Source organism: Plectropomus leopardus, chromosome 20 (genome assembly GCF_026936395.1).
Source record: "Plectropomus leopardus strain MGB_pleo_1.0 chromosome 20, ASM2693639v1, whole genome shotgun sequence".
In the NCBI taxonomy this organism is placed as follows: Eukaryota; Metazoa; Chordata; class Actinopteri; order Perciformes; family Serranidae; genus Plectropomus; species Plectropomus leopardus.
This window is the reverse complement of record NC_142195.1, coordinates 10,155,576-10,171,651: the sequence shown is the minus strand read 5'-3', so window position 1 is coordinate 10,171,651 and position 16,076 is coordinate 10,155,576. Positions and strand designations below refer to the sequence as shown.

Genomic DNA, 16,076 nt, shown 5'->3' with positions numbered 1-16,076 from the left:
TTGTGTAGTTTTATTTATGATAATATTATATTTCAGAACTTCTACGTTTTTTGCAAAAATAATACGTTGCAAAGTCACGAGCAACTAAAGCTATCAGATAAATGTGGTGAAGTAAGTGTAAACTGTTTCTCTAAAATGTAGTGGAGTAAAAGTATAAAGTAGCATGAAAAAAAGTAAAGAACAAGTGCCTCAATCTTTTTTTTAAATTACACTAAATGCCCCTCCATTCATTTAATACCACCACTGTGTAAACCATTTCAATGGTTTGTATAAACGAAATATGTTTTTTTAATTTCCTTTTTGTCCTCTACAGCCACCAGTGACGTGTGGACGGGTCTAAATGACCTGGTTGTGACTGGTATGTTCACCTGGTCAGACGAACACATGGTGACCTTCACTTACTGGGCTCCAGGGGAACCCAACAACCACGATGGTTTCAGTGAGGACTGTGTCGAGATGTTACACCAGGTGAGAAGAATGGAAAAATCATTTTATACTACAAATACAAGGCCAAAAGTGTAACCAACCTTACATGGAACCATTAAAGCTGCCATTCTTTGCTGTAAATTTTGATGATTTTGGTGTTTATTTGATCATTTCCAGACCGGCCGTTGGAATGACGTGTCCTGTACTGAACTCAATACCTACATATGCAAAATGCCCAAAGCACATTACCCATTGCCCTCTGTAGCGCCCACAGTGTACGGATGCCCTCAGGTACAAACGCTACTCATACATTTCATTTTCCGTTCCCTTTTTTAAGCTGATGATGTCTGTTGAAAGAGAGATGTTGTGTAGTGAGATAAGAAGCTTCACCTCTGTACCGTGTGTCAGGGCTGGGGTGCGTACGGCTACGCCTGCTACTTGATGGAAGAGACCGCCATGAGCTGGTCAGAAGCTAAGGCTCACTGTACAGAGAGGGACGGTTTCTTGCTGCACATCGGAGACATGTGAGTGACAACTTTTCCCCATTCCTGTTTTATCTGCTCACGGAACAATCCTTACTTTATTTTATTAAGATTTTCATTAAATTATTCCTGAAGTAAGTGCACAAACAGCAACACTTTACATCACATGACTGGCTCACGTATGCAAAAGACAGAAAAGAAAAAAAGAGAAAAAAAAGTGAAGGCATCGCACCATATGATGAGGTTTAAATAATGACTTTTTGGTGCATTAATCTGATTTATATCCAAGTATTTGTTTGACTTTTAAATCACACTGTGTGCAATTATGTCTTAATTCCTAATTGAAGTCTGTATCTTCATTATTTATTCTGAATGTATTAAATGCCTCCCTTCAGCCAATGTTGTAAATTGTTAAAAAAAAAAAAAAGAAGAAAAAAAAGGTTTTCTCCATTTTTGATCATTTCTTTATGTTGCAGTTTTTTGGGATTGTTTTCACGAGCACAGTTGTGTTTGTTACATTTTAACGAGGTGCTATGACTTTTTTCCCCCCTTGCCCTCACCCTTTATGGATGTATGTGATGTTGAGTGTGTAGGAGTTAGTGTTATTGTGATTTTGACCTTCAGGTTGTTTTTGCAGAGATATTATTTGACATATATCTAAACTGTAAATGGGAAAAAAACACAGTATGAGTGAAAGGAATAATTAATCCTCCAACTACCCGTTTCTATTACTCTCCTCTGTTACGCTGAATTCGTGAAGAAAACTGAGAACAATAAGAAAAATCTTGATGCATTAAAGTAACAGGGCATCACATTCAGCAACAGCGAAACTATATAAATACACTCTTTCTATACTCTTTCTGTATAATCCAAGTCTCATTTATTTATTTATTCATCAGTGTTTCACAGTTTTATTCTTATGGGAAAGTGAACTTAAAATAACTTATCCGTGCTCTCTTCAAAGGCAGACTCGAATGACAAATAAAGTCATTTACCTCACTGATAACAGAAGCTGTTGATCAGTTTATTTGTGTTATTGTGTGACTTTGGTAAATTTGAATTTGCCAGTTGCAAGGGGCTGTCCGTTTAGGAAGTTCTGATCATTTGAGTGAAAAAAAAAAATTAAATTATATTGCACGAGTCGTGTAAGAGTTTGTAAACAGATGTTTGACATAGTTTTTCTGTTGTGAAACATGACCCCCTTTTACTTCATTCGTCCAGAAATGCGAGAAAAGCAAAGTGTTCTTCATAAATCCAACGTGACACGGATATCATTTGGGGGGGCGAAGTATTCCTTTAATTATGGCAGATTTAGCATCCTAAAAATTCTGTCATCATAATGAGACAGGCTGGCTGGAGTTTCTGATGGATCGGTCTGTCTGTGTTTCACTACAGTTACGAACAGGCACACTTCACAGTGGCACTGTCGGGAAAGACTGGACTGTGGTGGATTGGCCTGCGTGCTCATGGAGGGGCAGGTGGAGGGGTGGACTACATCTGGGACAACGGGTCACCGCTCACCTTCACTCACTGGGACAGAGACCAGCCAGGTACAGACCCCACTAACCCTAATATCAGCTGGACAGGATAATATGGTGTCTAGGAGGATGTATATCCTGGGAGGATATACAATTATTGTTTATTGTGGACTGTGATTTAAAAAAAAAAACCTCAATAACTCGATTGTGGTTCATTTAAAAAAGGCTGCATACACAAAAACCTCAAGAAAAAAAAAAGAAATCAAGTATTATTTATAAGTTTTGAAAAAGTCCTGGAATTTTGTTGTGTGTTGTGAATTTTTTACTGTAATCTTGTGTGGATAACCTTCCATAAAATGCACAATGGCAAATTTAAATTCTGTAGCTGACGGCGAAACATAGCTTCAATATGTGTTGACGTTTTAGGTTTTGTTTTTGATCCTGCATTTTTCAGAATTTTCTCTCCGTGTTCTGTCTCTCCCGTCATGTACGCCAGCTAGCTGAAATTACGTTTGGACAGAGTTTAAATTTAATATATTTGAAAAAGGCTGGAGGAAAAAAAGGAAAAAAAAAATAATAGTCTTATCTTTGATGTAATGCATATATTTATTTCTTAAAAAGTCAAAGTTAAAGTGATTCCAGTATGTTTAAGGGCCATTTTTAATAGCATACTTTAATGATTATTGAGATAACATCTAGAATCGCAATTATTTTTCCAGTATAATTGTGACACAATATTTTTATAGCGTTGAATGCCTAATACATACACAGAGGAAAACGTGTCCTTTTTTTCTCTAGATAATGGGGATGGCACTTGTGTGGCCATGACAACGGGACAGATTGGTGGTTTCTGGGATGACAAACCATGCTTAGAAAAACACGCCTTCGTCTGTGAGAAACCAAGGCCTGATATCACCCCACCCACCAAGCCGCCCACTCCTTCTCCTGTACCGGGATGCACTGAGGGCTGGATAGCTAAGCCTCACTTCAGACACTGTTACAAGGTTTAACACGCTAAACAGCTACAACCATGATTCTGCGCTCAGTTTTGAAGTACTTATTTATTAGCTAATGTATTGCAGCTCTTCCACAATGTGGACTGGTCTCTGAAGAAGAGCTGGGGAGCAGCACGTGAGGACTGTATCGCCAGAGGAGCTGATCTGATCAGCATCCACACTCAGCAGGAGGAAGAGTTCGTGTCTCTCTACAGCAAAGCCAGCAGCAAGTGGATCGGCCTCAAGCACAACCCTACAGAAGGAGGTGAGTCTAACGTGTGTTTTATAAAGCGGGCCCTGATGGAAACTAAGTGGGATAAAATTAAAGAATACAATACAAAAACCTCAATACTGTTCCCAGTGGTGGAATGTACATTTACTCAAGTGCAGTACTGGAGTATTAATTTGAGGTACTTCACTTCAGTATTTTCTTTTCAGGCCACTTCATATTTCTACCACTAAATTTAAGAGGGAATATTGTACTTTTTACTTTACTACAGTTATCTAGTTTAATACAAGTACAGCTGCCATGTCAGTTGATGAATCAGTCGTTTGACAGAAAATTCATTGTCAGCTATTTTGATAAACATTTTTGTCTTTTTCTGATTTTTTATACTGTTTGTTTTGGGGATGTTTTTTGTCTGTTTTGTTATTTCTTTTTTTTTCAATTTTGAGGGTTTTTTTTTATTTGTAGAATTTTCTGCAGTTAATACTTTTCATACTTAAAGTAGATGTTCAACCTGTGTTTTCACTGTGTGGTATTAGCACTTCTGCTTAAGTGAAGGATCTGAATACTTCTTCCACCACTGACTTTTTCCATCATGTAGGCTATTCTTGGAGCGATGGCACACCTCTCTCCCACACCAACTGGGGCTCTGGGGAGCCCAACAACCACGAGGGTCGTGAGGAGTGTGTAGAGATGGTGAGCAGCACCAACGGGACCATCTCCTGGTGGAACGACCTCAACTGTGATGCTCACCAGGACTGGATATGTATGATTGCTAAAGGAAAGACCCCCATCCTGCCCCCTGTACCCCCAACTCCTCAGCCAGGTAAACTTCGACTTGAATGTTTGAGTGTGAAACTTTACCTTTGATAAAGCATGTTTGGCAGTGTTTCCTTTGAAAAAAGATGTGTTTAATTTTAGTGGGTTAAATAAAGGCTGGTTAAAGCCAGGGTAGGTAATTTTAATTCTGGGTGTCATTCCCACTATGAGCATATTCTAATCTAAATTTGAGAGAAGACTTGACTTATGTGCCTCCTCTTGGCTCTGTTTTCAGGCCTTAGTAATTCTAGCCTGTGACAGGAGACTTTGGCCAATCACAGGTCATTTCAGAGAGAGGGCGTTCCTATTGGCTGCTCTAAAAATGTAGGTTGGCGTGCACGTTGCTTCAAATGGTAAAAGCCTGATTTAAAGTTGGAGTGTCCTGTAGAGAAGTTGCTATTCCAACAACTGCCTACACTGCAAAGCAACCAAAAAAAGGAAGCTGAACTTCTCAAAAACAGTCTGAAAGAGACTGACAATAAACAAAACAAAACCTGTGTCAATAACGGCGAAGCTTCATCTGAAGTTCATGTAACTCACATTAACTAAGGCCTCAAATCACTGCGTCCCCTGCCTCGCTCCCCACCTTTCTGGGAGAAGAGCGGCAGCAACTTGAGAGACGAACCCCAGTTAGCAGCCGTAGCAAACCCCAGCGCCGGGGGCTTGACTGCTCCCAACTCCCTGTTGGATCAGAAACTTTCTGTTGCTGCCCTTGCACCAGAATCACACTGCATGCATGAGCAGCGCATGATTGCAGCCTCACCAAACTGCAGCGTGTTGCACGCTTGTGGTGTCCACACTGGCAGCGTTGTGGAAAAATGCATTACCATGTAGATTATTCTTTTTGTACGAATAATACAAAGTAAATCATCCTCTTAGGAATAATTGTAGGGTAAAATAATAAGGCCATCGTATCGTCTCCATATTTGTTTTGTCATGTTTTAACCCTCAGCTACTGACTGTGGTACCAACCCTGGCTGGAGGAAGAACAACAACATCTGCTACTACTACAACGACACCGACATCGTAGACTTCCACACGGCTATGGAGCGCTGCTTTCATGAGAAGGCCTTACTCGTCTCCATCCTCAACAAAAATGAACAGGCATTCGTCAACAGCATGGTGGGGCTCTATTTTCTCGTACTTATTACAGAAGAATATGTAGTAATAAGTTAACAGTATGTGTCATGTTGTACTCGTCCTCCAGGTGGGGACGGGAAAGGTTGCTGCAGCTTGGATTGGATTGAGGATGTTTGGCATTACAGGTGGACAATACATGTACGTATATTTCTAAATGTCCCCAAAATTGCATGTTATCTTTATAATCATGTACAGCTCAGGCTACTAAACAGTGGGGAGGAGGTCATTACAGACAAGTGAGGATATGGATTATGGATTATGGATTATGGATTATGAAGTCTTTTTCTGATTTAAAGCTTTTTAATCTACACGGAAAAAAAACTTTTTGGATTTGATATGAGTCACTAATTAAGTATCGATAAAAAACTCTTAAATGTATCAACCTGATGGCATCACCAACTCCAGCTTTGATGCTCTGCTTGGCTGAGAAAGCCAAAGTCTGTACAGTAGATGCTGATTTTTTTTTATCCAAATCACTGCTCCAGAGAGGATTTTCTCTTTGTGATGTGCACATATGAAGGTCAGCAACAAGGTTTCTCTGTTTTATCCACACAGGTGGGTGGACTTCTCCCCCCTCACATACACTCACTGGGGGCCAGGTGAGCCCAACAACGCCAACGGAGAGGAACAGTGTGTTCAGATGAACAGACATCAAGGTATTGAAATTCTGTTCATTGGACAATGAAGACTACATAGATCTGTTTATTTACAGTATACATTTGCTGAGTTGGTGATTTTTACATTAAACTCTGGCTTGTGAAGGTGGATGGAACGATGCCAACTGTGGTCGGGTTGGAGGCTACGTCTGCAAGAAGAACCCCGGAGACATCCACACTCCTCCTCCACCCACACAGCCTTGGAAGGGGAATTGCCCAGCAGGTAACACACACAATTTAAATATAAACATGAAATGACCTATAATGTTTTCATATTAAAACATGCAGGTGTTGACAGATATATATATATTTTAGAGAAAATGTCTACAAAAACCTACATTTTTTTGACATTATTTTGTAAAGTACTCCTTTTTTCTACCTTTTATGGCATAATTTAGAAAGTCTCTTTTTTTACTAAATGTTTATGGCATGCTTTATGAATATCATTAATTTTTCATTGCATTTTTTGTTACATACTATATATATTTTTGTATTATGAATTTTAACATTTTATGGCTTATGATTTTTTATGGCATACTTTACTATGATTTCATTTTTATTACATACTTTTATATATTTAGATTTTATTTAAATAGCAAAATATATACCATGAGTTTTTCAGGACTTTTTGTGGCATATTATACTTTTTTTTATGGCATACTGTATTGTGATTTTTTAAAATTACATACTATGTGTACTATACTAAGAGTTGATTTACACTATAACATGACTTTTAAGACATCTTTAATTTTTCATGATTTCATGACTATAAAAAGACATTCATCATAAAAATTTTTGACATACTGTACTTTAACATTTTTATGATTAACTTTACTATGACTATAATTTTATTTTCATGACGCACTACATTATGTCATTTTTAACCAAGATTTTATTATTTATGGCATTTAAATTAAAAAAATACCATTAAAATGTCCTGAAAGTTTGACAGTTTTTGAGATTTCTTCAATGATACTATACTATGACATTTTCATGATTTTTTAGCAACATACTAGGACAGTTGTTTTTTTTTTTTTAGCGTCATACATACTAAAACGTTTTTGATGACTTTCTAGTTACATACTATACTGTGAAGATTTTTTAGCGTCATACTATACTATGAAATTTTGATTACTCTCTAGTGACATACATTATTTTAACATTTTAGATTAATTTTTATTAACATAATTTACTATGCAATCTTTTAAGATTTGTAAGCACCATACTATACTATGACTTATGATGATTTTCATATGACAGAATATATTATGACATTTTCTGACATACTATACCATGGCATTTGTAATAAAATCTTTGACATACTATCCTGATGTTTTTAATGAAAATTCTTGTGACACCGTATGACCTTTTGATTTGAATTTTTATGACATACTTTACTGAGATATTTGAATCAACTTTTTATGACATTTTGTTCTATGTTTTTATGACATACTATATGACATAAACTGTATGTAAGATATTTACTTTTCTTCCCTCCAGGTTGGATGCTTTTTAGGAATAAATGCTTCATGTTCAAAGGGAAGAAAAATGACATTAAAGGCAATTGGACTTTTGCTCGCAATTGGTGCAAAGACCAAGGAGGAGAGCTGGCAGTTATTGACGACCAGTATGAGAATGGTAAGCTAAGTCTATGAGAATTAAACAGTCCAGTGGCTTTAGGTCAAAGAGGCTGCTCTCTATATTTTCATTCTCTGCTCTCCTTCAGACTTTGTTGCTAGTTACCTGAGGGACTTGGAGCTTCCCACGTGGATCGGCCTGTCAGACCGTTTGGAAGAGAATCAGTACACCTGGAGTGACGGGGTCAGCTCTGTGAAGTATACCAACTGGAACACCAAAGAGCCCAACAATGCAGGAGGAACGGTGAGGATATGTGACCTACACTAAGGTTTCTTAACTGATACATGTGTGTTTGTACGTATGAATGTAAACTGGAGCAAAACAGAAAGGAAATATTGTGAATCGAGAGACCAAAACCTCACTCTGTTCTTAAAAAGCTCCTCCTTAGAGTTGTATAGCTTGAAGCTTTCTTAAAATTCTCAACAGGAACACTGTGTAGCGATGACTCACGGCCCCCTGGTGAGCGGCAAGTGGAACGATGACGCCTGTCATAAAAATCACAGCTTCGTCTGCTACAGGAAGAAATGTCAGTAAACACTTGAACTCTTGCTCTTTTGTAAAGAAACATTCATTTCCTTTCAGAACCAGAAATGACAGAAATATCTAAAACATTTAGCAGCTAAATCCTAGTTCGGGCCTAACTAAAATCATTGCTTCATCTGCTTCCACAACAGCGAGCGACATCCAACCTCCACCCACAACTGAGAGCCCCTGCCTGGATGGCTACATCTCCTGGTACCAGAACTGCTACAAGCTGGTTGAGCAGCCGGCGACCTGGGACGCTGCTCGGGCAGCCTGCAAGCAGCAAGGAGGCGACCTGACCAGCATCGACATGAGCTACGACCAGGCCTTCGTCGCTGGAGCGGTCCTGCAGGGCAAATTTGATGCCTGGATCGGACTCAGACGCCAGGTGCTGTCTGGGAGGGAAAGCACAATAGTTTACCCAAACTACCTGCAAATTAAAAAGACATTTAAGTCCCTGAACACTTGGTTAAAACTATCAGAAATACATAAACATGCGTATAAATATGCAACAACATTAAACACATCCTTATGTTCTTATTATTTGAGTAAAACACTGAAAAACTCAGGTCACACCAAACAACCCACTACCTATCAGAAGGAGTATCAGTATGGCAGTGTAAAAGTACTCCATTACAAGTCCTGCATTCAAAATCCTACTTAAGTAAAAATATAGAAGTATAATTAGCAAATGCACATCAAGTATCTGCAGAAAGATTACCCCTGTGGGGTGATGTATTATTATAGATTACATTATTAGGTTGTTCATACCAACTCATCAGTGCATAAGTAAGAATTTACTGTTGTGACTGGCAGGGTGTTTGGGTATTTGCAGGGCCTTGTGGTCCCGTGCGGTCAGTGGTGTTCCCCGTCAGGTCAATGGTGCAGGAGCAGAAATGGTCAAATCACTGAACCCATGCTTTTATTTTCTTCTAACATAGGATGATGGCTCCTACACGTGGACAGATGGCTGGCCAGTTTTCTTCACTCAGTGGGGACCAGGAGAGCCCAGCAACATTAAAGATGAGGGCTGCGTGAGCATGCAAGGCTCACCGTTTTTCCACGGGACCTGGAACGACACCAAGTGTGACGTAGCTAAACCCTACATCTGCAAGATCTCCAAAGGTATGCAACACAAAGAGAAACTGAACTGACTTCTGCTTTTTCTTCCTTTTCTCTCGTCTGTTTTCTTAATTCAAAAAGGCTTCATTTACAGTCTAAAACTCAAAGCGTTGTTGATGTGACTTACACCGTCTCTCAGAGAAACCACCACCGACTCCCGCCGCTGGTGATGGGAAGTGTCTGCCATTCTGGGTGCCGTACGGCCGCTACTGTTACTACGTGTACAATGGTAAGGACGGTTACTCTTGGCCGGACTCCCGACACCACTGCCACGCGGCCAGGACAGAGCTGGCGTCCATCCACAGCAGAGCGGAGGTGGAGTTCATCAGGAGCCTCAACTACACCAAATATCACAACATCTGGATCGGCCTCACCAGGGATCGCAACTGTAAGTTTAAATGCACAAAAGAAAAATGATAGCAGTAATTGTTCATGGGTTAACGTGCACCTGAGCTTTTAATTGCAAATAAAACATTTGAATAAATGTGCACTAACCTTTTTTGACACTGTAACATCGTTTGTATGATTTGTTAGTTGGCTGGGGCTGGACTGATAAGACGTCTGTGGGCTTCCTCAACTGGGCTCCCGGTGAGCCCAACGCAGCATTTCACCCCGGGGATGTGGCCGAGGAGAACTGCGTGGAGATGTACGAGGACGGACGCTGGAATGACAACAACTGCTTGCAGAAAAGAGGCTTTGTATGCCGCCACCGGCAGTGTAAGAATTTTTTGTTTTTTCGAATTATGCTCACTCATTTCAACAGCTTTTTTGGTTCTCAAACCTCTCAGAATTTTGGATATTATGAGCAGCAGATTAAGAGCTTATCTGTTTGAAACTCTATTTTCAGACTATACAACAAGTACTGACTTTAGTCCAGTGTTCCCAACTGACAACCCAACTCCAAGTCCAGATCCAGGTCCAGGGGACAGTAAGTCTGGCAAAATGCTAAATACAGTCTCCTCACTGTCTTTTTTTTTTGTTTTTTATTTGTCATTTTGAAATAAACAGTATGCTTTGGAAACGTTTTGAATATACATTGTTTGACCTTTTGTTTGACATGTTCACAAAATTTTCCCAAACTGTTTGAGGTTGTGTGACATGCTGCATGTAAGCTTTATTACTACTTCAAAATCAAATGCTGCATGTTATAGCCGTTAAAATGGAAAAATATACAGTCATCCAAAAACTCAAGCATAAAAAGTAGTAGTAAAGTTGTAGTTGCATAACAACATTCATAGTGTAGTATGTTTTCCAGAAATGGATAAAAAAGCCCTAATATGCTATGTTGTCTAAAATAGCAACAAAAAAAACTCATAATATAGTACGTCATCCAAAAAGCATGAGGATGTCATAGAATAGTATCTTGTCCAAATGTACACAACTAAATCATAGTATAGGCCAAATGTCATAAGAAATAGCATAAAAAAGTCATACTTTAATATTTCTTCCATAATAACATAAAAAAGTTACACTATAGTATGCTCTTCAAAATGGCATAAAAAGGTCAAAGTATGCTATATTCCAAAATAGTCTATGTAATCAAAAACAGAATAAAGTCATAGTATGATCCAAAATAAAAAAAGACAGTACAGTACAGTAGTAGTAGTACAGTAGTACAGTATATTCTCCAAAAGCATGAAAAAGTCATACTAAATTGTCCAAAAGTGCATCAACAAGTCAAAGTATAACATGTCTTTCAAAACAGCATGTAACAGTCATAGAAAGGTTTGTCATATAACACTGCATTAAAGTCACAGTGCAGTATGTCATTCACAGTACACTGAACAGCATAAAAAGTCCCAGTATGCTATGCCATCCAAAATAACATTAAAAAAAATGTATATAAATAGTATGTCATCCAAAATAGCCCAAAAAAGTCCAAGATTAGTATATCGTGGAAAAAAAGCATGAAAAACTAGTATGTCTTCCAAAAGTCTATAAATGAGACACAGCATGATTCATAAGTCAAAGTATGTCATCTAAATCCGCATAAAAAAATTTATAGTATATGATGTCATCCAGAATAGCATGAAAAAGTCATATTACAGTATGTCGTTCTAAAGTTGCATAAAAAGGTCTTTGTGAAGTATATCGTGCAAAATATCTAATTTATAACATTTAATTGTGTAGTATGTCGTCCAAAATACAATTAAAAAGTCATTATATAGTATGTCATCCATAATAGCACTGAAAAGTGATAGATCGTGTGTCGTCAAAAATAGCATTAAAGAGTTGTGTCATAGTACGTTGTCAAAAATATCATAGTATATGTAGTATGTTTTCTTAATTAACATTCTATTATTTCTATTCAAATTATTATCATGTCGTTCAAACCTCATAGTATAGTATGTTGTCAAAAATAGTATAAAAAAGTAGTAGTATAGTTAATAGCATGAAAAAGTCAGCATAAAAATTGGTTGAAATGTCATAGTATGTCATCCAAATTGCTATAATGAAGCATAAAAAAGTCATAGTACAGTATGTCGACAAAAATAGCATAAAATATCATCGTACAGTGTGTCGTACAAAATGACTGAAGTGTCATAGTATAGAATGTCATCAAAAGGCATTGTACCAATGTATGTCATCATAAGTAGCATGAAAATGTCATACTGTAATACGCATATAAAATTGCAGAAAGAAGTAGTGGTATAGTATGTCTTCAAGAAAAAAAACAGCCATACTATACTATGCCTTTAACAATAGCAGCAGAAAAGCCATTGCATTGTATTTCGTCCAAAATAGCAAAAAAAAAGTCATAGTAAAGTATGTTGCCTAAATTTGAGTACAAAAGTCAAACTAGTATCTCGTCCAAAACAGCATGTCGTCCAAAATAACCTAAAAACGCCATAGTAACGTATTTTGTCAAAGATCTTAGATTATGTCATTGTACAGTATGTTTTTCAAACTAGCATAAAAAGGTCATAGTGCAGCATTTCATCCATGATTGTCGTCCAAAATACAAAAAAGTCATGGATACTATGATACAGCATAAAAACGCCACAATACAGTATGCTGCCCAAACTGGCATACAAAAGTCACAGTACAGTGTGTGGTCCAAAATTGCAAAATCCGCTGTGTCTCTGTTACAGAAACAGACGGAGGGGTGATTGCCGGCGCCATTATAGGAACCATTTTGGTTTTATGCCTGATAGCTGGATTGCTGTTCTATATCGTCAGAGTTCGGGGGTATAAACTCAGCGACTTCAGCCTGCCGACGAGAACGACCAGCGCAACCACTCACGTTGATGTGGTAAGTTGTTGATTATCCTGTTAGAGTTGGCTGTGAACGCTGGGTTAAGTTTTAAAGTGTCAGTGCTAAGTTTTGTTGTTTTTCTGTTGCAGCCGGCTTTCAACAACCCAAACTTCGGAGGAGAATCAGATACATAAACAGTTATCCCAGTGTTGTACAGTACGTTGAAGTCTTTATAAACAAATCAGTGAAAATGTTAATTTAGGTCTCTAGAGTGTAACAAGATTGATTGTAAATATTTTAATACACTAATACAAATAGCTCGTTTTAAACTGTTTTCCTGTGTTGCACTTCCGTTTTTGATGTGCAACTGTTTTTTGTTTTTTTTTTAAATGTTTTGAGTGATTTGTACTAAATGGCCGTAGTAATGCTGCGTTCACATGGACTCAGGCAGATGGGCAATACCTTGTGGACAAGAAAAACGATTTGTCAGACAGAATGTCAGGAATGTAGAACGACACATGCATGACGATATGTAGTGATGGTGATACCGTAATTTTCACAAAGAACAGAATGAAATATATTTTTTGTGATTTTTTTAGTAAGTTCCACTAATTGTTCAGATCACTCAGACGTTGCCTTTGTTAAGGAACTGCGCAACATTTTGTTGTAAGTTGTGTTAAAATATTTTAACTGAGCAGCATTGCTGCTGTTCTCTCATCCACTAAAATGATCCAATTTGCCGTCCACCTCATTCCATGTAAATGCAGCATAAACATCTGTAATTCACTGTTATTTACTTACCATTGCCATCAAATTTTGTAGTTTTTTCAACTACAATAAATTAAGAGTAAACAATACATTCATTTCTGTGTTTATTCATTTGTACACTGCAACACAAATTCTTTACATATTTCACAAAAGGAAAAAAAAAAAAGCATCCTTCAAAAACCTCTCTGAACATAATTCCAGTAAATAATTATTTGGACAGGAAGTGTAAACTGATTGAGTAATCCATAAATGAAGCACCAACAATTCAAAGATGGAAAAGACAAGAAAACCATTGAAGTTGCACTATTGAATGAATGCCAAAATGTCGCCATGTGCAGTGTAGACATCTGCGGTAAAAAAAAAAAAAGAATCTCTAAAGATAATTTCTAGAGCTGATGGTCGGTACATAAAAAAATCCCAGTGTACTCACTCATTACTTAAAAAAAATATAATTTAGTCATTCATGTGAGAAAATAAATTCAGGGACAATCTGTGAACCTCGTCCAGCCCTTTTATCATGTTACTGCAGACACCAACTGAATGAACAAGCACTACATTTCAAAACCCCTTGGTGCTTATTTCAAGAAACACACTTATCTTAAGTAATGTTTTTTTCTTTTTTTTTTTACCCGCTAACTACATCAACACCTCACTAAAAAAACTTGAGCTCACTTTATTGCTTTGAATCAATGTTACAATAAACTTGTAAAGACGAGCACAGTCCTGCCGGTCTCGGGAACGTGGCGTTCCTTTATCCGATAACGTGCTGAAATCAACTACAATACTCAACAAAGTGCTTTCTTTTATAAGCTATAGTTTTGGCTATTCATTCTTCTCCCACAGATTTTAGTAAAACATAGCGCAACTCAACATTTGCTACTCAAGAAAAGTGTGGGAAACAGAGGAAGGCAGCTTACTGGTACAAAAACAAATAAAAGGGAACACTACTGTAGTTTCATGTCTGTGGTCGTCCCACTATTCTTAAACTCAAACTGACAATCACGGCCAATGCTAACCACTACGTCCACCACTATGTCTAAGGAAAGTCAAAGATGTAAACGTAATCCCCCTTTATTTTGTTCTTGCAGGCAGGTGAAGATGTTTTCTGTACTATGACGTTCAGTGAGGAGGAGGAGGGCACAAGTGCAATTTCTTTTACCAGGACGACAGTAAAATCTAGTCTGACAAACTAGACCCGGAGCTGCAGCCGTCAACAATCGCACCAACAAAACCATCAGAGATTTAAGTCCCTCAGGTTCGAGACACTACTATTCAGAATTTATGACGACACAGACAGTCAAGATGCAAACCAAGTAATGTTTATGCCTTGAAATTCCACCAATGCTACACTTACACCCGATAAACGCAGATTTCTTCATTCATAAAGACCGAACAGCTTTTAGGCTGAAAATGTTCTGGAAGGTGACATCGTGAAACTTACTCTCGTTATTCATGTCCAGATATATCTTTGTCATAGGCACAGCACCATAATCTATACACGATTCTACCTTCATTCAACATGTATTTTGTCAGGAGGATAATTTTATGGTATGGCACATTTCATTTATTCCTATAACTGCACTTATTATTGCACAAGAGGTGCGATTCACTCTAATCAGAGCTGTGGGAATCTGGCCACACTCACGAGGAAAACTGAAAACATAGATGCCAACGAGGGATTAGCTAAAAAATAAACTAAATCCTGATTTAATCTAATCATTGGGTGCAACAATTTCCCCACATTTAACTTCTACACCCTGTACAAATGTGATAAGAAATGACGTCACCCACGCCTGAATTCTCGCGGCTGATCCTGCTCACTGATTGGTGGGAGAAACAAAATGCAGAATTTATTTATTTTTTTAATTTTTTTTTTTTTTTTTTTTACAAAATCCCTGAATCCAAATCAAATCCCATCTTCTCAGATTGAAACAAAGGTACTTCCTCTCTTTTTTCAGAGAAAAAAAAAATCCTGATACATTTGAGTAATGATTTTCGTGCCTTATAGTAACATTAATAACAAAAGTTGTGATTATAAATAAGATCTGAGTCTGAACCTGAACCACAACCACATGATAAGGCTGGGGACGCTTATAAAGCCACCAAATGGCACAATTCAATTAAGGTCACTCCTGCATAAACATCCCTGATTTCACTAACGATTCCATGATATCAGCCGATAGAGGAAAAGGAAGGTAACAAAGACATATGTCCAGTACAGCAGAACTAACTCGTGTTCATAAAAACTGCCAGAGAAAGAGAGAGAGAGGGGAAAAAAAAAAAAAAGCAAGTGCAATAATCAGTGTGTTGTCCTTAGGGACACTTGTCACATGAGATCTTTGTCTACCTCATTAACGTCCATGTGATGTGATGCAAACTCGCACTGAGCGACAGTCCAGGTCAGTATCAGAGTTAAACACGCAGAGGTGAAGTAAAGGCCAAGGTGTCTCGCAGGTGTTCAGTGACGGGAGCAGGTCGTTGGGTCATTTTACCTTTTGGCTGTCCAGCCTCAGCCAGTGGACGCCTTGTCTTGTGTAACGGACCATAGAGCTCATGCTCGACGTTAGACCCAATGGGCCCATTACTGCGTCCAGTTCTGTCAGCAGAC

General features: G+C 38.1%; 2 protein-coding genes across 3 annotated transcripts in view; one reads left to right on the top strand and one right to left on the bottom strand.

Moving 5' to 3' along the window:
* LOC121960076 (uncharacterized) overlaps positions 1-13,557 on the top strand; it is a 26,518-nt gene extending 12,961 nt beyond the window's left edge. The window contains exons 30-50 of the mRNA XM_088070637.1: positions 314-468; positions 604-717; positions 835-950; positions 2,304-2,458; positions 3,185-3,390; positions 3,469-3,646; positions 4,209-4,433; positions 5,379-5,548; positions 5,634-5,704; positions 6,122-6,222; positions 6,329-6,445; positions 7,723-7,860; positions 7,949-8,103; positions 8,287-8,386; positions 8,535-8,770; positions 9,324-9,507; positions 9,644-9,892; positions 10,039-10,221; positions 10,352-10,432; positions 12,597-12,757; positions 12,850-13,557. Coding sequence (XP_087926763.1) covers positions 314-468; positions 604-717; positions 835-950; positions 2,304-2,458; positions 3,185-3,390; positions 3,469-3,646; positions 4,209-4,433; positions 5,379-5,548; positions 5,634-5,704; positions 6,122-6,222; positions 6,329-6,445; positions 7,723-7,860; positions 7,949-8,103; positions 8,287-8,386; positions 8,535-8,770; positions 9,324-9,507; positions 9,644-9,892; positions 10,039-10,221; positions 10,352-10,432; positions 12,597-12,757; positions 12,850-12,894 — 3,140 coding nt within the window. The 3' untranslated portion in view covers positions 12,895-13,557. The remainder of the gene's footprint in view (positions 1-313; positions 469-603; positions 718-834; positions 951-2,303; positions 2,459-3,184; positions 3,391-3,468; positions 3,647-4,208; positions 4,434-5,378; positions 5,549-5,633; positions 5,705-6,121; positions 6,223-6,328; positions 6,446-7,722; positions 7,861-7,948; positions 8,104-8,286; positions 8,387-8,534; positions 8,771-9,323; positions 9,508-9,643; positions 9,893-10,038; positions 10,222-10,351; positions 10,433-12,596; positions 12,758-12,849) is intronic.
* Positions 13,371-16,076, bottom strand: part of aff1 (ALF transcription elongation factor 1) — a 49,427-nt gene continuing 46,721 nt past the window's right edge. For both annotated transcript variants that reach the window (XM_042508928.2, XM_042508927.2), the window contains one exon: positions 13,371-16,076. In XM_042508928.2, the coding sequence (XP_042364862.2) occupies positions 15,952-16,076 (125 nt within the window). In that variant the 3' untranslated portion in view covers positions 13,371-15,951.